The following is a 15,189-nucleotide window of genomic DNA, read 5'->3' as shown; positions in this document are numbered from 1 at the left end:
TAGCGCCCGCCCGCGGATACAATTGTAAAACTTTCAATTACGCTCGTCATTAGTCGTGCGACGCCAAATGGCTGTTCCGCGAAGCCGTTGGAGCGTGACCATCATTTGCTCTTCCAATAATTGCCTGACCTTTCGGTGCGCCTGGCTGGGCGCTCGATTGGGGTTCGATGCAAATTGGAGAACTATGGTTTGGTATTAATCAACCTTTTGTCACGCGAAGTAAGAAGAATTGTGATACGCGCGGATTAATAGTTTACATCTAAAGTCTTAATTATTTATTCCCTTTCCACCGTTACTGGCAATGCAGAAAAAATATATACAAAAACAAGCCTACATCGTGCCACCCACCTACCTACTACACACCTATCACCTGTTGTCGCCATGTCAAAATTATGCTATCCCATCAATGCAGTACCCGTTGCAGTGATACTTGCCAAACGGAACAGCGATAGCGCAACATTTAATCACCAATGTTCGTCTTCGAAGGATGTGTAACAGATTGCGAAGACTCGTCGTTGATGGACGTTGTGTACTTTATTGCCAACACCATCTCACGCGATTACCAAGAGCCCATTAACCTTTAATGACAATCCATGCTTTGTTATGCGCCATATGAGGGCCAGACGAGCTTTACTAATTCTTGGTATATGAATGCTCACACATGTACTGCGTGGACGTGAACTAAATTGCTTTGTGACTGTGCATTTTTCGCATAGGGATTTACATATCCCGGAATTGACGACATGTTTGAAATCTTATTATATTTATTCATTAAAGGGGGAAAAATTAAGAATGGAACACTTCATATTGAACAAAGGCTGTTATACAATGAATGATGTGAAATCCTATTGTTTCTGCTGATTCGCGGTAATTTTGTTTTGTGTTTGCTCATGAAGAACGCACAGAGCAAAATATCCGCGAACATTTCTAGTTTTTTCTAAACTCGGAGTGGAGAGGAGACCATTTCCGTTGATGGTCTTTCGCGAAAAGACTTTCGCGGAAAATAGTGCCACTTCAAAAGCAATCAGTCTGGCTCTCGCGATTCGATTTATCAAACCACGCGGGCTTGTCAGTGAAGCCCAAAAACCGTACGCAGATTCATCACCAGCAATCGGCCACAAAGACAACTGACCCTGCTGTGACTTTTCCACTTAACGCTAAGGCCCCGACTGTTAACTGCGTGACGTGGCTGCGGAAATTATAGAACGCATTTCTTTTCAGTGCTTCGGGTGCGACTGAATATTCCTGCCGATGAAAAACGTGCGACTGGGGGCAAAGTTTTCTAAATGCGCGATTAAAATAAATTTAGTAGTTGCTGGGTGACGATGTTTCAGCCAATTGGTCGCTTCCCAATGCAAATTCTCGTCAGGCCAAAGAGCGGGAAGACGTGGATTTAAATCCCCTTGTATTAAAATACATTCAACCCAGCTCCTTTGTAGAGAAGTGCGTGGCTGTACTCTACTACAATTGTCTATGTAGCCCATGCATCACTGGGTAGTATGCAGCCAGCACTGTGTGTACGGGTCCGGCCATTTTGATTTTACAAACACGCTAAACGAGGTATGGCTCTCCGGTGCAAGAAAAACGTACCTCTATTGGTAAATACTTCACCAACTTTCCTACATCGTTCTTTTGCAATATTCAACGTCCCCTATATCACTAAACTATTTATAGTACATTGCAATTATACATGATCATCGTTTTTACGACGCGATATATCGCAATTACGCATTGAAGGACTTACTTCCTAAAAGCCGAAATGTCACAACGGGTATTGGCGGGCGTGGCTGATAATCTGTCAGATTGGAAAAAGTAATTTCATTCGCACGACACGCTCTCGACCAAAGCATCGTAAACAGTTAGGGGCAATTTGTGACTTCTGCGTATGCTGCTGATCTGGTGACCAATTCGTCGACAGCACAAAGCTTTGTTCGCAGAAGTCTTTAGTCTTTACGTAGAAACTTTAAAAAACGTATTTCCTACATCCCGGACGTGACGGCCGCTTACGAGACAAATTCATTGTGATTACTTGTGGGAAAATGCTCGTGGCAAAAACGCAATCTTGGCTCTGTTGAGCATGCGCGGTCGCATTGTCTTTATACTTGGCATTTGCATTGTCAGTTAAGCACGTTAAACCACTTAAGTCGGTCACAGCTACTTGCATTTAACATTGTTAAGAAGTATAGAAGCAAAAAACACAATTTACTGATAATCGGAAACTTGGCTTGGGGCTGGTTAGACGATTAATCGGAGTGCCCTAAAGATGGCTCGGAGAAGGAAAGAGAAGGAGCGGGTCGTCGCCCTTTAAAACGAAGAAAAGTCCGAAACATCCTTCAACGCCCAGCCCTGGTGTAGATAGCGGAAGCGTCACATCCGAGCAGCAAACCATACGAAGGAAGTTTTATAAACAAAACGCCGGTGGATGCTGTGCAGCAACAAGGGTTGGTGCTGCGGCTAAAAAATGGAAACAAACTCGGCGAAAAACAACGGGTCACGGAGGCCGTAGATCACGCCGCTAAATCTGTCAGCCGGACGCAGAATCGCGATGATTACTCGTCGCAAAACCAAAACAGGATCGCGCGTCTTTCCGAGTTTGACAAATGGCAGCGGGCATCGCGCAACCGGAATTCGAATTCTTCGATCCCTCGCGATTGCGGCTGGCTTGTTTATGATTTCGCGACAGCACCACAACAAACCGCGTCGCGCGCGACCTTTTCACTCATAAGTCGTGATTGCCGATTTAGCGGAACTTTGCAAAAAGCAGGAGTCGCAACATATGGGACTTCAGCTGCAACCGTCGTCATTTGGCGCTAATGGTGTCGCTCGGGTGTCGATTTACGCGTCCTTACACGGGAAATACTTGCGAAACGACCGCAGGGATCCTTGCTGTTCGATTTTGAGTTGTTCGAATTCTTACCGCCGTATGCGCGGAAACGAAAATATCGGCAGCCAGTCACAATGTCACAATGGGTGGAAATCCGTAAAAATCGGCGGAATCTCACACGCATGATGCGACGCGAAGAGGTGCGAACAAAAACCAGCGCCGGATCGCGAAAAGACCCGCCTACAATGACGGCGCCTGTGACCGCCGGGCGCATTTGGTAATCAGCCGAGCTCAATCTAAAAACATGTCGCCGAATCATGGCGAACATCACCATGTTAAGAGCCACGTGTGTCGCGTCACTCACAATCACGTCGTTCTGTGAATGAAACGGTCAGCGCGTGGCATCGATCTTCTTCAATCACGGCGCGCGATACACGACTATAGTCGTTTATTGATCGCGGCAAGTCACGATCTATGTTTTGCAGGCTGCAGCGAACTCGCGATATACGTTCCATGTGGTACCGTTGCACAGGAGCCGTCATGCAAAAAAACAACCAACGCTGGTTTTAACTACAATTGATCGCCTTGAATAGATGTGATATTACGTTTTTGACATCTCTTATTCAAACAGAATCAAATGGGTTTACAGTAGTGTTGATTTTCCCACAACGATAACCCATCCAATAATAGCAACGTATTGTTTACGGTAGATAGGTATTCGTACCCAAGAAGCGAAAGTTAAAATTTGTCAAAAAAAATCCAATGACTGTTTTGCAACACAGATTACCCTTATCCCGGAAATTAGACACGTGCCGGTTTCTGGCAGCTGCTTGCCTGAGTCCACAGCCAGTGAACAAAGTTTGCTGGAGTTTGTTGGCGCATTTTGAAATAACAGAGTATGTTATTTGCGATATCAGACTTTCGAAACAACACCCCACGTTCACGTCATTTCCTGCCAATCGGCCGTCGGTCGAAAATTTGTTTTGCCCTGCCACACTGGACACATGCGTCATGGCGTTTCCGACAGAGTGAACACTGACGGAGGCGTCAAGCCAGTCAAACTGATAAACAACCGAATTTTCGACCCGCAGAAGGTTAGAATCACAAAATTATTGCAACCACAAAGGTCAGAGTTGCTGATTGCATGTCTAGTGTGCAATTCACTAGGCGAGGGCTGCAAAGGGAAAGACAAACAACAACAACGACCCAATAGATAAAAAATCGCCTAATTTAGCAATCACAATACACCTAACTACGAGCTTTCATGTTGGACAACTTTTTGGCACTGTATTGCCTTATCATTTCGAAAGCAAAGGTTCAAAAATGCAAAAAGTGAAACTTTTCCTGCAGACAGTGGTCAAAACGTTTGGTAAAGGAAAAAACCTCTTTGTTTCAAAGCAATAGTATCTACCGAATCGTGTGACAATATATGACGGTTAACGCATGCGTTTAAAATGGACAAAAGTTTGTTGAATACTGATCACATTTTTCGAGGCAGAGGGAAGTGCATTGCCGACTAGTTGCATTAGAACCCGCCACAACAACACGCTGCAGCTTCAATAAAAATAAACATGATTCGCGCTGTGAGCCAGCGGAAACTGCCTATCCTCCGCCCCAAAAATCAAAACAAGTTTTGCGATGCACCCAGAGGACAGCTCGCCGCTCAGCCAATCAGAGGCCATGACGAGGGATGACTCCAGGCCTGACGCCATGGCGTCATTGGGTATTGGGATCCGCGAAAGTGGACAGACGAGCCCATCCGAGGCCCGTCGCTTCCGGTTAGAGCTAGAGGTTACATCATCGTTATGATTCTCGCATAACTTTGTAAGGTTTCTTTGTTTTTGGCAAAATTCAGGATTGATCAATTGCACAAACGTTTATTTGCTTATCCAAATGCGCGTTATTTAGACAAAGAATTTTTTTCTTCGGGTATTTGTGTCAAATGTATAAGATGTAAATATACACGTTTTCAATGCTTGTTTTTAGATTTTTTTGTACCCAATAGTGGACTCGGTCTTTGTTCCTAAACCAGACGTTTTTGACTTACCGAGAATCCAAACATTGGAATTAAGTACTTAAAATATAAATTGAGTTATTTACATATTTCATTTGAACTTTTTATTTTTAACATTTAAAACAGTGGCAAGTGGTGAATCAGTGACCCGCGGAAAGATCGGTCATTAACTGTTGGATGCATTGACAATTCCTGCAGCACGCGGCTGGCACTCACTTCCATCAAAAACCTCGGCCAAAAGTTTTAAAAGAAAAAAACAGAAGCTTGCCGGGCGGTTGGTCGCCCGATGTGAAACCAAAGGCAATTTAACAAATGACTTACGTTTCCTGGGATGAGACGATCTGCGTCAGCTGCCTAGACAGATTTCGCGCCTTCTCTTCCGGAAATTTTCTGCGATGATTGCGCAAAAATCCAGCTGCTCCCGACCGACTCCTCTGCTATCAAAGTGCAAGTTTCACAATTTGAATTTCTAGATTGCCAAATCGGGAAAGTTTGGATGCGCTTTTAGTACGAAAATGTGGGATGTGTTCCAAGCAATTATTACCCATTGCGAAACCACACCATTTCGGGGTGTCGCGCGTCAACGGCCATTTTATTCAGAGAAATGCCCAGTGTGACTCACAAACCATTTCTCCGAAACACCACTCTAGATTTCAAGCTAAACAGAAGATAACTGTCTGAAAATTGCTAAACAAAACAAACTACTTACCGAAGTAGTCTTGATCCCAAGCTACTCGACGCGGGCACCAAAAACTACAAAACAAGCCTATGAACTGAAATATAAAATAAATTAATTTAATAAGTGTACTGTGAGTAGTGAAGATTGGTCCCCGCTACCTCTCCAACCAACTGCTTCCTGTCATGCATTTATAATTGTCTTTCCGCAAGGTAAATATTAAAAAACATGCGTAAAATATGCGAGAGTGAATAATGCCGTCCCATCACAGCCTCCCCACGGACACCACTCGCCGTTGTAATCAGAGGGCAAGAAGAAGCCCGCATGACCATTTGCATCTACGTAAGCGTCAACTTACATGGAAAGCCCCCAGCGAGTACGGTGTGCGGGTAACCGTGTGTTGCGCGACAACCTTGAAACAGACGAAGGCGTGACTTTACCAACAGAAAGTGCCACGAATGACACGACTTACTACAGCGCGTGTCATTTGCGCTACCGGTGCCACGACGTCCCTATATTTGGACGCTTTGGATGTCAGCGCTGGGCCCTGGATCGTGTAGAAATTATTTATTCCCGACTGCGTAGGGATTGCGAATGTAAACTGGCCGACTTGGTCAAAAATCTATATTTCAAACTAACACCAGAGTTTGTCTACAGTTGCGAGGAAAAACGTATAGCGTGAAGTTCAACAATTACATCACTAAATGTATCGTCATTTTAGGTAACTAGGAGTAAACGGAGAACTTTATATTTAAATGAGTGGTCGAAATATGCAAAACTCGGTCTTTAACTTTTTTCCGGCGACAACCGTATTTATTTCTGCCCTGCTTTTACGAACATTATTTTTCACCTACCTGCAGCCCTGACAAGTTTCATGCAAACAATCTTTGCGTATTTTGAAAACAGCTCATTTCTGTTATTAATTTTCTCGACATAAGCCTTGCGGTAAACAACTGATGCGGATGCCCTTGTCTTGTGGTTTGTATGATTGTTAGCCAGATTACAGCTGTGCGACCACTTTCCTTCCTGAATGCAAGAGCTGCTGTATGCAAAAGCCAAACAACGCACGGTGGCCCAAGATTTGAATTCCTGCGCCGGTAAAACTACAATGCCCCTGTCTGATTCAAACCTGCTGTTCTGAGCAGCTCCGTCAAGAGCGTTAGGCACTGGTTGTTTTCATACGAGCCCCGGCCATCTAGGTGCGCGTACAGGCGACATCCGTGTGATTTCCCCCATATCCCGCGCACTCGAGACAATAGCAATAACAGGGGGAGCGTACGCGCTGGGGTGATCGACTATCAATCAGCGCAGGTGCTTGTTTAAAAGGCCGCGAACGGAGCTTTTCCCGCGGGCTCTGCAAGCGCTACACCGGCCAACATCCGCTCACCGCCGTCGATCACTTTTCACCTTGCGTTCCGGGGACGGAGAACCAAAACACAAATAACCTGCCTCCGACCCCTCGCACCTTCCTTCCAACAACTTACAACCTCTGCCTGACATGAATTGTCGGTAAGATTTGGGCACTGTGCGCGCGAGTCGCCCGACCCGCGCGTTACGCGCGTTACGCGCTTGCTAGACTGAGTGAGACACATCTCCCCTCGCGTCTGCACACAGTGGAGTACGCATCAGAGGGCGTGCGAGAAAAAACTTTCGTTCAAAGGGCACAGTGTGTCTCAGCACCCCAGCATGTAAACAGATGTTCGGGCCATCCGTATGCGTCGCGACTTGGTTGCCGGGGTTGTCCAGGAACCCTACGCCGACAAAAGAACATCCCGATTCAACACCGCTGGAGACCTGATGGTTTTAAAGAGAAAATATGTTGATGCCTAAGTGATGACAGGTTTGTGTGAGAAAATGGTTAAGTATCATTTTTAACACAGACAAAACACAAATAAAACTAGACGAAATTAATGACTTTGCCTAAACTGTTGTGTATTGTGTCGGATAAGCTGATACCAAGTGGAACCTGATTCGAAATGTAATCGGAATCGTTATTACCAGTTTGATATCCTTGAATATATATCCTTGCGCTTCGCTTGATATCCTTGAATATATATATCGCTGGATATATAATTTGTTTTTTGTGAAAGTGCAATTTGGCCAGTTTTAAATGGCGACACACTCAAGTCTCACCAGTGTGGTAGATAATATGTTGCATGCAACATTCAGTCACATGTCGGATGGCAATCAGCCACGCGCCTTCGGAAATGACTGTTTGTCACCGCTCTTCGATGTATAGTTAACTGAATGATATCTGAAAGTCAACCCCGTCTGTACGCCGAATGGATGATAACAACACTTCTTACATGTTCTTGGTATGAATGCGCTTATTATAGGCCTACGCTGGTGACCAGTGAATGTCATGCAGCTAAATAAGTGTCAAACAGTCCCGGAAGCGATGACCTACAATCAAGTCGGGTTGTTTTAAATATTCCAAAGTGCGACCTATATGCTGTAGAACCGAACAGCCTTATTGATGTCCCCCAGTTCGTCTGACATGCTACAGATCCGATAAAACTTTTTGATGACCGATGACAACACACAGTTTCGTATAGGAACTGCATTTATGCCTTTAATGATGACTCGTCCCCCGCCCCATGTGCTTGCTAAATAGGTTTGACGGTATACACGACCCAATCCATGTTCATGACACGAGTCAGAGAGATATCCCCACACAGACTGCCTTATGTTAGGTTGCTCAACAGCATTAACTGCAGCAGCGCAACGAGTGGCAAAGGGCCAATTTATCAAGAAGGGGTCGCGTCGGCTGAAACCGAATTTCCCCCAAACATACCCCGATTTCCCCCTCGAGCTAATCGTGGATTAAACGCTGTGTATGCGTGCATTAGATGTAGTCTTACGGAAAGTCTTTCCAGTGCAACAACATGTGCATCACATGCACGAAAAAGGCTATCTACACGAAAAATTAGCTGTCATTAGCTTTCCGATTGGAAGCATTCAAGTTCGCAGCGTTTTCCGCACTCAGTTTAACCGCTGACATTTCCTCTTGTGGTTACTGCAAGAAACAAGCTTCAAACTTGACTTGTTGTTTTTCGGTTGATCCAACATTCGTACAAGCATCGATTGTCAATTTTACGGTGCACGCTTTTCTATCCATGTTTTTCTGGCTTGAGTAATATAAGAACTTCCAAATTCATCAGGAACTATGCATTTCTATCGAACTCCTTCGCACAGCCTTAACGCGTTAGGATAACAGTTATAAGTTTATATTTTGTGTACCAGAGACGGTAAACAGAAAATGCTACAGTACCGAACATAATATGTAGGAATATGAAGGTGGTCCAATCAGTTATTGGCCCCGAGATAATCAGTGTAATACTGTCGATACACAGGAATGACGAACGCAATAAAGGATCGCACATAATAGTTCAGCGTAGTTAGAAAAATATAAACCAGCACCAAAATAGCCTAATTGAGAAGCAACACGATGGCTTTGAAACATGATAACAAAGGATCTTTGGCGAGCAATTAAAAATGTGCGTTTTAACGAGCACAATGCCGGCAAAGGAAATAATGACAAGCTCCATTTAGCGTGAAGTTATAAACAGCATCTGGCGGCCAAGACTGCTGTATGCGAAGATTGAGATATCTCACGCTATGCCCTCACCCAGCCAACAAAAACAAGCCTTGCGCAACACCACTCTGGCGCCTCGTGTGAACGAGTCAATTGTTCCGTTGAGCTGATGCGTCAGCACATTTGCATATAACAGAGAAATTCGCGCGCAGAAGTGGATATTTTAAACTCGGCATTTAGTGTAGGAAGAATAGTCGTGAAAGGGCGAGTAGAAGTCAACTGAACCGTATTGACGCTTCGGTGGGTCACTTTTCCTGTGTTCTACCGGCACAAGTTTATGCGGTATATGAGACAAAGGTAAAAAACGGCACGGGAATATGCAAACGTTAAAAAAATTTTTATATGAAAACTTGATAGAATGCAAGCACCGCACAACGGGTGGAAATCTGGTATAAAAATCAACAAGCACAAAACATTAGCACCGATAAAACGCACAAGTTATATGAAAAAGTAAAATATAATAAGACGTATGCTAAACTTCATTCCATGATTTAATTTTTGGACACTCATATCCAGGCCTGTTTCCAGCCTGGATGTTCATTCGTTATGTCTTCATCCTGCTCCCTGTTCCCCACCTCTTTTCCACGATCCTCGCTCCTAGGATGACTAGATTCCGCTGGAAGACCAGCAGCAGCAGAGCGATCTTCTCTTTCACGAGTTTTTCTGGAGGAGGAGCGATCAGCATCCCGGGATCTCGACGTCGAACTATCATGGCTCCTCCGACTCCTCCCAGAATTTCGAGAAGATGAACTCCTTTCGTTTCTCGCTTCTCTGTTTGCATCCTTGTTTCGTGAAGAGCGCCTGTGGGAACCGTTGGTGTCACTTTCTGCTGCAGAGGAAGTTTTCTCATGGTTTCTTCTACCCGAACTGCAAGGGGCATCAACACTACGGTGTGGTCTTCGTGGTGGAGTCCCTTCCTCTGCAAGCGGCTGCTGCACAGGTTTTTGTACCTCAGTAGGGCGAACATTATCAGTGTCCACGTCGTTTACCACAACCTCATCCGGAGAAGTTTCGCGATTCTTACTTTCCCTGTAAGGAAGACTCGTTTCATCGGAGGCTGGTGCTCTAACACGTTTAATAGACGTTCGAGCTTTGGGCACTGGTTTTAGCACCGGTACCGGTTCCGGTTCTGTCGCTTCCTCGGTGGACCTTATGTCTGCCTCGACCGCAGTTCTCTCAACCTCCTTAGGAGCAGTTTCATCCACTTCGAAAGACACGCTCCTGTCCATCTCCCTTCTATCTGAAGAAGTCCGTTCATCCAAAAGTGCTCGACCTTCATCACGGAGGATGTCGTTGTGGACGGGATCAGGAGAGGACGTGTCCTTCAACCTCCGGAGGGAGGGGCGAGGAAGAGAATCGGTGTTGAATCCTTGCACAGTCATTTTGCGCATCTTGGAACGTGGGGCGTAAAATATCTTGCAACGATCGTCGATAAAACACTCCACTGCTCGTCCCTTCAGCCGATCCTTGCGCACCACTGTGTTGTACGTCTGGAGGGAATAGAAATGACAAAAAAATAGTGCTGTTTTCGAATAGACGCGAGGTTGCTGATATTAACTTTGTCAGATAGAGCTTACGACCTAGTAGCTCAACGTAGTGAATCTCAGCAATGTGTTTTGTTTCAATAATTATCTACAGCGCACTGCATACCACAACGTGGAATACATAAGGTTGGATCCCTCGATTTTCCTGAAAAGGTCACAATCACAAGATAAAACCAACCAAGTAACTTGTTCGCCAAGCTCTTGTACAGAAGTCTGAGTAACATTATGTAAAAAAACAGGTTTACAATTAAAGTTCTGTTAATGACTTAAGATTCTGTTCGAGTTGCGGGTCTCTGCGCAAAAGTTTCGGCGTTGATGTAATTGTCACCAACCCATTAACTGTAAATTTGAATCGGATAGCGTTTCCTATCGGACCGATATATGTTCCACACAGACCAACTAGATATAAAAAATGACCAACAGCCCCACCTGGTGGAAAGACTTAAGTTGCTCCTTTGTCAGAAAAAAGATTTCACTCGTCTCTGCCTGCTTGCACACTGTCCACCCACTCCTCACTGGAAGCCACAAGTCCTCTTCCTCGTCCACCACCTGAGGATCAGAACGACAACAGCAACACAACATCCCAGCAGCTGTTGGGTAAGCGTGAGCAGTGAAGGCTCTCATCTTGTGCACGGCAAGATAGTAGACAGTGCAGAGTGCACAGCCTGCGGCGTTGAGAAAGAGGTCGGTGGCCATGAGGGCATAATACCTGTGTGTGGCGGATAAAAGACTTGAGAATAGATACGTTACCTGTATGTTTAAACCAACTGAACTAGAATCCAACGGTTGTTACCATAGCGGAATCGTCCCATATAACGAAACTAGTTTAAATTCGCACAAAAACGTATTTGTACCGCAATTTACTCACTCATAGTACTTCAGACTGTCGTCCTTCCCTTGCAGCGAATATATTATCCCAGGGAGCAAAAACAATGCTATGTTCTCCGTCACATAAACGACGTAGTACCTGTAGAAAGTCAAGTGACGATTAATGACCTGTGGTAACCTGGTTAGTCGGCCGACAAGAACACCCTTAGTCACCTATCTGCTCTGGTGAGACGTAATAGGACAAAACAGGGTCACTGTCCGTAGCTCACCGAAAATATGTTTTACACCAGTACGGGTAAATCAAGTTATGGACGAAATGTTTGAACTGTAATTAACAGCAAGAGACACCTGCTATTGATAATGATCTGTTGCAACTAAGTAACATGTGCACCAGTCATGGTGGGAGAATTGCCCTTACAAAGGAAGTACTGGAGAATAAATTGGTAATAGTGGGATGCAGAGAAAAAATATATTTTCATGACTGAAGTCATAATATATCCCCCGGTATATTTTTAAAATAAGTCTGTAGGATACAGATCCTTAATTGCCGTGTACTTTTTTATATGCGTGCAATTCTCAACCTTTTATTCCAATTTGCAGTTTCACGGCAAACAGATAAACAAAACTAGAATAAACCTGATTTAAAACTAAATGCCTACACGGCTCCACCTTATTCAAATAGAATGCAACTGATCACAGCCAAGAAGGCATTAAAATAACATACAAATAACTAGATTGCAATGGATACACTAACTCAACATTACAAGCACGCGCACAACCCAAACACAAAATAAGTTTCCGCGCATGAGTGCACCCACAGAAATCATACTCAGTTCTGTCCGTTACATAAGTCAAGTTGCTTTTGACTATGTGCTCACCAAAACATGAAGCAGTATGGTTGGTCAATAAATGCATGATAGTAAGGACGAACATGGATGAAGATGGCCATCAGGCTGGCATGAAAAACAGACATGAAGTCGTGGCTTAGGAACAAGTAAGCTCTGTACTTGTAATCTGCCTGTTGAAGCTGCCGACTGACCTGCACAATTAGAGCACAAATGATTGTTTCATAAGAATATGCGAATAAATGATTGGATTCATCTAAGATCACAATTGTTCTATGTGACCAATTTCAGTAACATGGGATATTTTGACATATTTCCTATTCTCTACATTGGACTTGCATTGGTTTATTTTGATAAAAACACAAAAAACAGACATACAAACTTACTTTGCTGAAGTCAGGATACCAACGGTACACAAAATAACACAGGATGATCCCCCAGTGGATTAAAATAGGAATAAGAATGTACCAGGAGTAGAACAGGGTAAAAAAGACAAATGCCAAAATTCTTGCTGCCAAAAAACTTCCCTTGTACATCTGCAAGTAATATGTTGATTAACAGCTAAACATATAGTATATATACACCACAAATCTGATCAAACCTGAAATTTTTTTACAGTGCTATAATGACAGTGAGAGTTATAACATAAAAACAAAATGTTTAAGACATACTGCTATAAAAAGTATCTGCGGCCATTCCAGTCTTGTATGTGAAGCCCTTGAATGCAGTAAAGTTCGGTCCACCATCCACTGGTCGGCCTCATTATCCTTGCGTGTTTTGTCGTACCTCACCACCCCACCACACAGTGACAAGTACGACAACACTGCAGACAGATATTGGATAGTGTAGGATTCCTCCTTGTAGTAGGCAATCACATAGAGATTTATGAGAAGCTGTTAACAACAAACAAACGCATAAGATCAACTGTCTTGGTTTGTTAATCCTATTACACAGATTATAATGTGATCCACTTTTATATACATGCTAAGTAAACTTTTCTGGACCCCTACAAAATCATTTGGATCCATCTTATTTGTTCTGTAGTGAATGCACTTAAAATATCATCACTTTGTGAAACAAAAAATAATAAACACCAGGGTATATATATACTTGTTTTGAGAGCCAACATATATACCTGTGGTAGTGATTCCAGCATGCTCTCAGACAGCTTAAGGGTGTTAAGATGTGAAAGCCACTGTTCCCTGGTAAGCCTCTGCCACCAACTGCTCTTCTCTCTTTCACCTTCCACCCCATCAATTGCTGCCAAAGAGGGCAAGCTTAGGGATAGATTGGCGGGGGCTGGTGGTGATACAACAGCACTTCCTTGTATGTTTGAATCCTGAAGAAAAACTATTGGATCAGAATAGGTGTTATCCAATCCTTTTTGTCCCACAGATAACATGACATGTTTACATGGAAATGATTTATAGAAGTAAATGCATGCACTTAACCATCCTCAGGTAATGAGCAACATTGAAAATGACAAACAATGCTGTTTAAAACACAATCTAACAAAGTTCAAAACACATAGTACATAGTAGAAATATATTCTGCAGGGGCAATTTAGGTGTGTTGATTTTTTTCCATTTTACACCGACATGTGATGAAAACAAGAACATAAGTTTCCAGCAATATCATTTGCAAACCAAACTAGGCTCTTCAGTCAAAAAGACTGGACATTCCCAGTCTATAATCACTTTGCAACACCTACCTCATCTTCAACTGTCCTATGATAGAAATCCAGCTCATTTAAACTTGACAGTGAAGCCCCTCGCGACCTCTCTAAAGTGGTGGGACCATACCACTGGGAAGTTGTCTTCTCCTTATCTACACCTCTATCACGAGAAACAAAAAAATATTTGTAATTTTCATCAAGGAATTTTGTGTCAAAAAGAAAACCTTATGTCATCCAGCCAGTTTGAGAAAAATGTGTAGGTCAGTCTGCAATGGTACCAGATAAGTGTGAGTTGAAATGGGACATTTAAAATAGTGCGAGGTAGTATTGTCTTCCATGTAAACGATTTGCCATGAGTTTTCTTTAGAAAGCGGTACTCTAGCACAGCCAGAAGGATTGATGGTAGGATTATGAACGTCAGTGAAATAGCAAAGGCATAATGCCAATCATTTATCCAGTAAACCCCTGCCACAAAATAAACACCAAGTTAAATAGAACAGTTATCAATATCATTTTCATGCTTTCAAACATACTTAAGGTGACGACGTCCGTCACAATATCAGCAAAATAGACGATAGTTGTTCCAAACGTGAAAGCGAATTCGATGAAAAGGAGCCAAGGTGTTGGTATGTCAGGAAAGTCAAACGTGCAGCATTTGTCTTTTTGTTTCCGGCCCGGAGACATTCTGTGTCCAGATTGCTTCACTTGCAAACACTACGGTGGTGGGTCATGTTTATTTAACTAAAAATTAATAGTTAAATGCACACACCCCCAAATTGCTTTTACTTTTACAAAGTTAGTGCCAGTCAAGCGTAAAATGTCGAAATCCCACTGTATTTACTCATAGAAATGTAAAATGTTGATACGGCTGCACAACTTCTGCAATAATTCTGCAAAACAAGTATTATCGCTTTCACATCGATGACAGTCCGTATATTATGACATTAGCCACATTCCATCAAATCAGTTATTTTACAGTTTTGCCTATAGTTGCCTGTTGTTGGTCCGGCGAATAGAGTAGAAGCGTAATATTGCACAATTGCAGTTAAAACTTGTCTTTATACGCTGCATTTTCACGACAGTAAGCTACACATTACCTACATCTGTATATTTGGCTGAAAATATAATATTACGCCCAGCTGTGTAACACACATTTACAAACAGATGTTTCTCATACGTCAGATAGAA

At 43.3% G+C, this 15,189-nt stretch overlaps 1 protein-coding gene across 1 annotated transcript; it reads right to left on the bottom strand.

Moving 5' to 3' along the window:
- Nucleotides 1–8,725: 8,725 nt before the first annotated feature.
- On the bottom strand, nucleotides 8,726–14,781 carry LOC145888791 (uncharacterized). The gene is made up of 10 exons (XM_082979647.1): nucleotides 14,535–14,781; nucleotides 14,226–14,466; nucleotides 14,038–14,161; nucleotides 13,462–13,665; nucleotides 12,998–13,219; nucleotides 12,713–12,862; nucleotides 12,360–12,520; nucleotides 11,522–11,620; nucleotides 11,083–11,362; nucleotides 8,726–10,599 (listed from the first exon to the last, which is right to left on the bottom strand). The coding sequence occupies exons 1-10, from the start codon at nucleotides 14,683–14,685 to the stop codon at nucleotides 9,616–9,618; spliced, it is 2,616 nt and encodes an 871-aa protein (XP_082835773.1). The 5' UTR covers nucleotides 14,686–14,781; the 3' UTR covers nucleotides 8,726–9,615.
- Nucleotides 14,782–15,189: the final 408 nt, after the last annotated feature.

Source organism: Ascidia mentula, chromosome 2 (assembly GCF_947561715.1).
Source record: "Ascidia mentula chromosome 2, kaAscMent1.1, whole genome shotgun sequence".
Taxonomy (NCBI): domain Eukaryota; kingdom Metazoa; phylum Chordata; class Ascidiacea; order Phlebobranchia; family Ascidiidae; genus Ascidia; species Ascidia mentula.
Note: the sequence above shows the minus strand (reverse complement) of the source record. Positions and strands in the feature narration are given on the sequence as shown.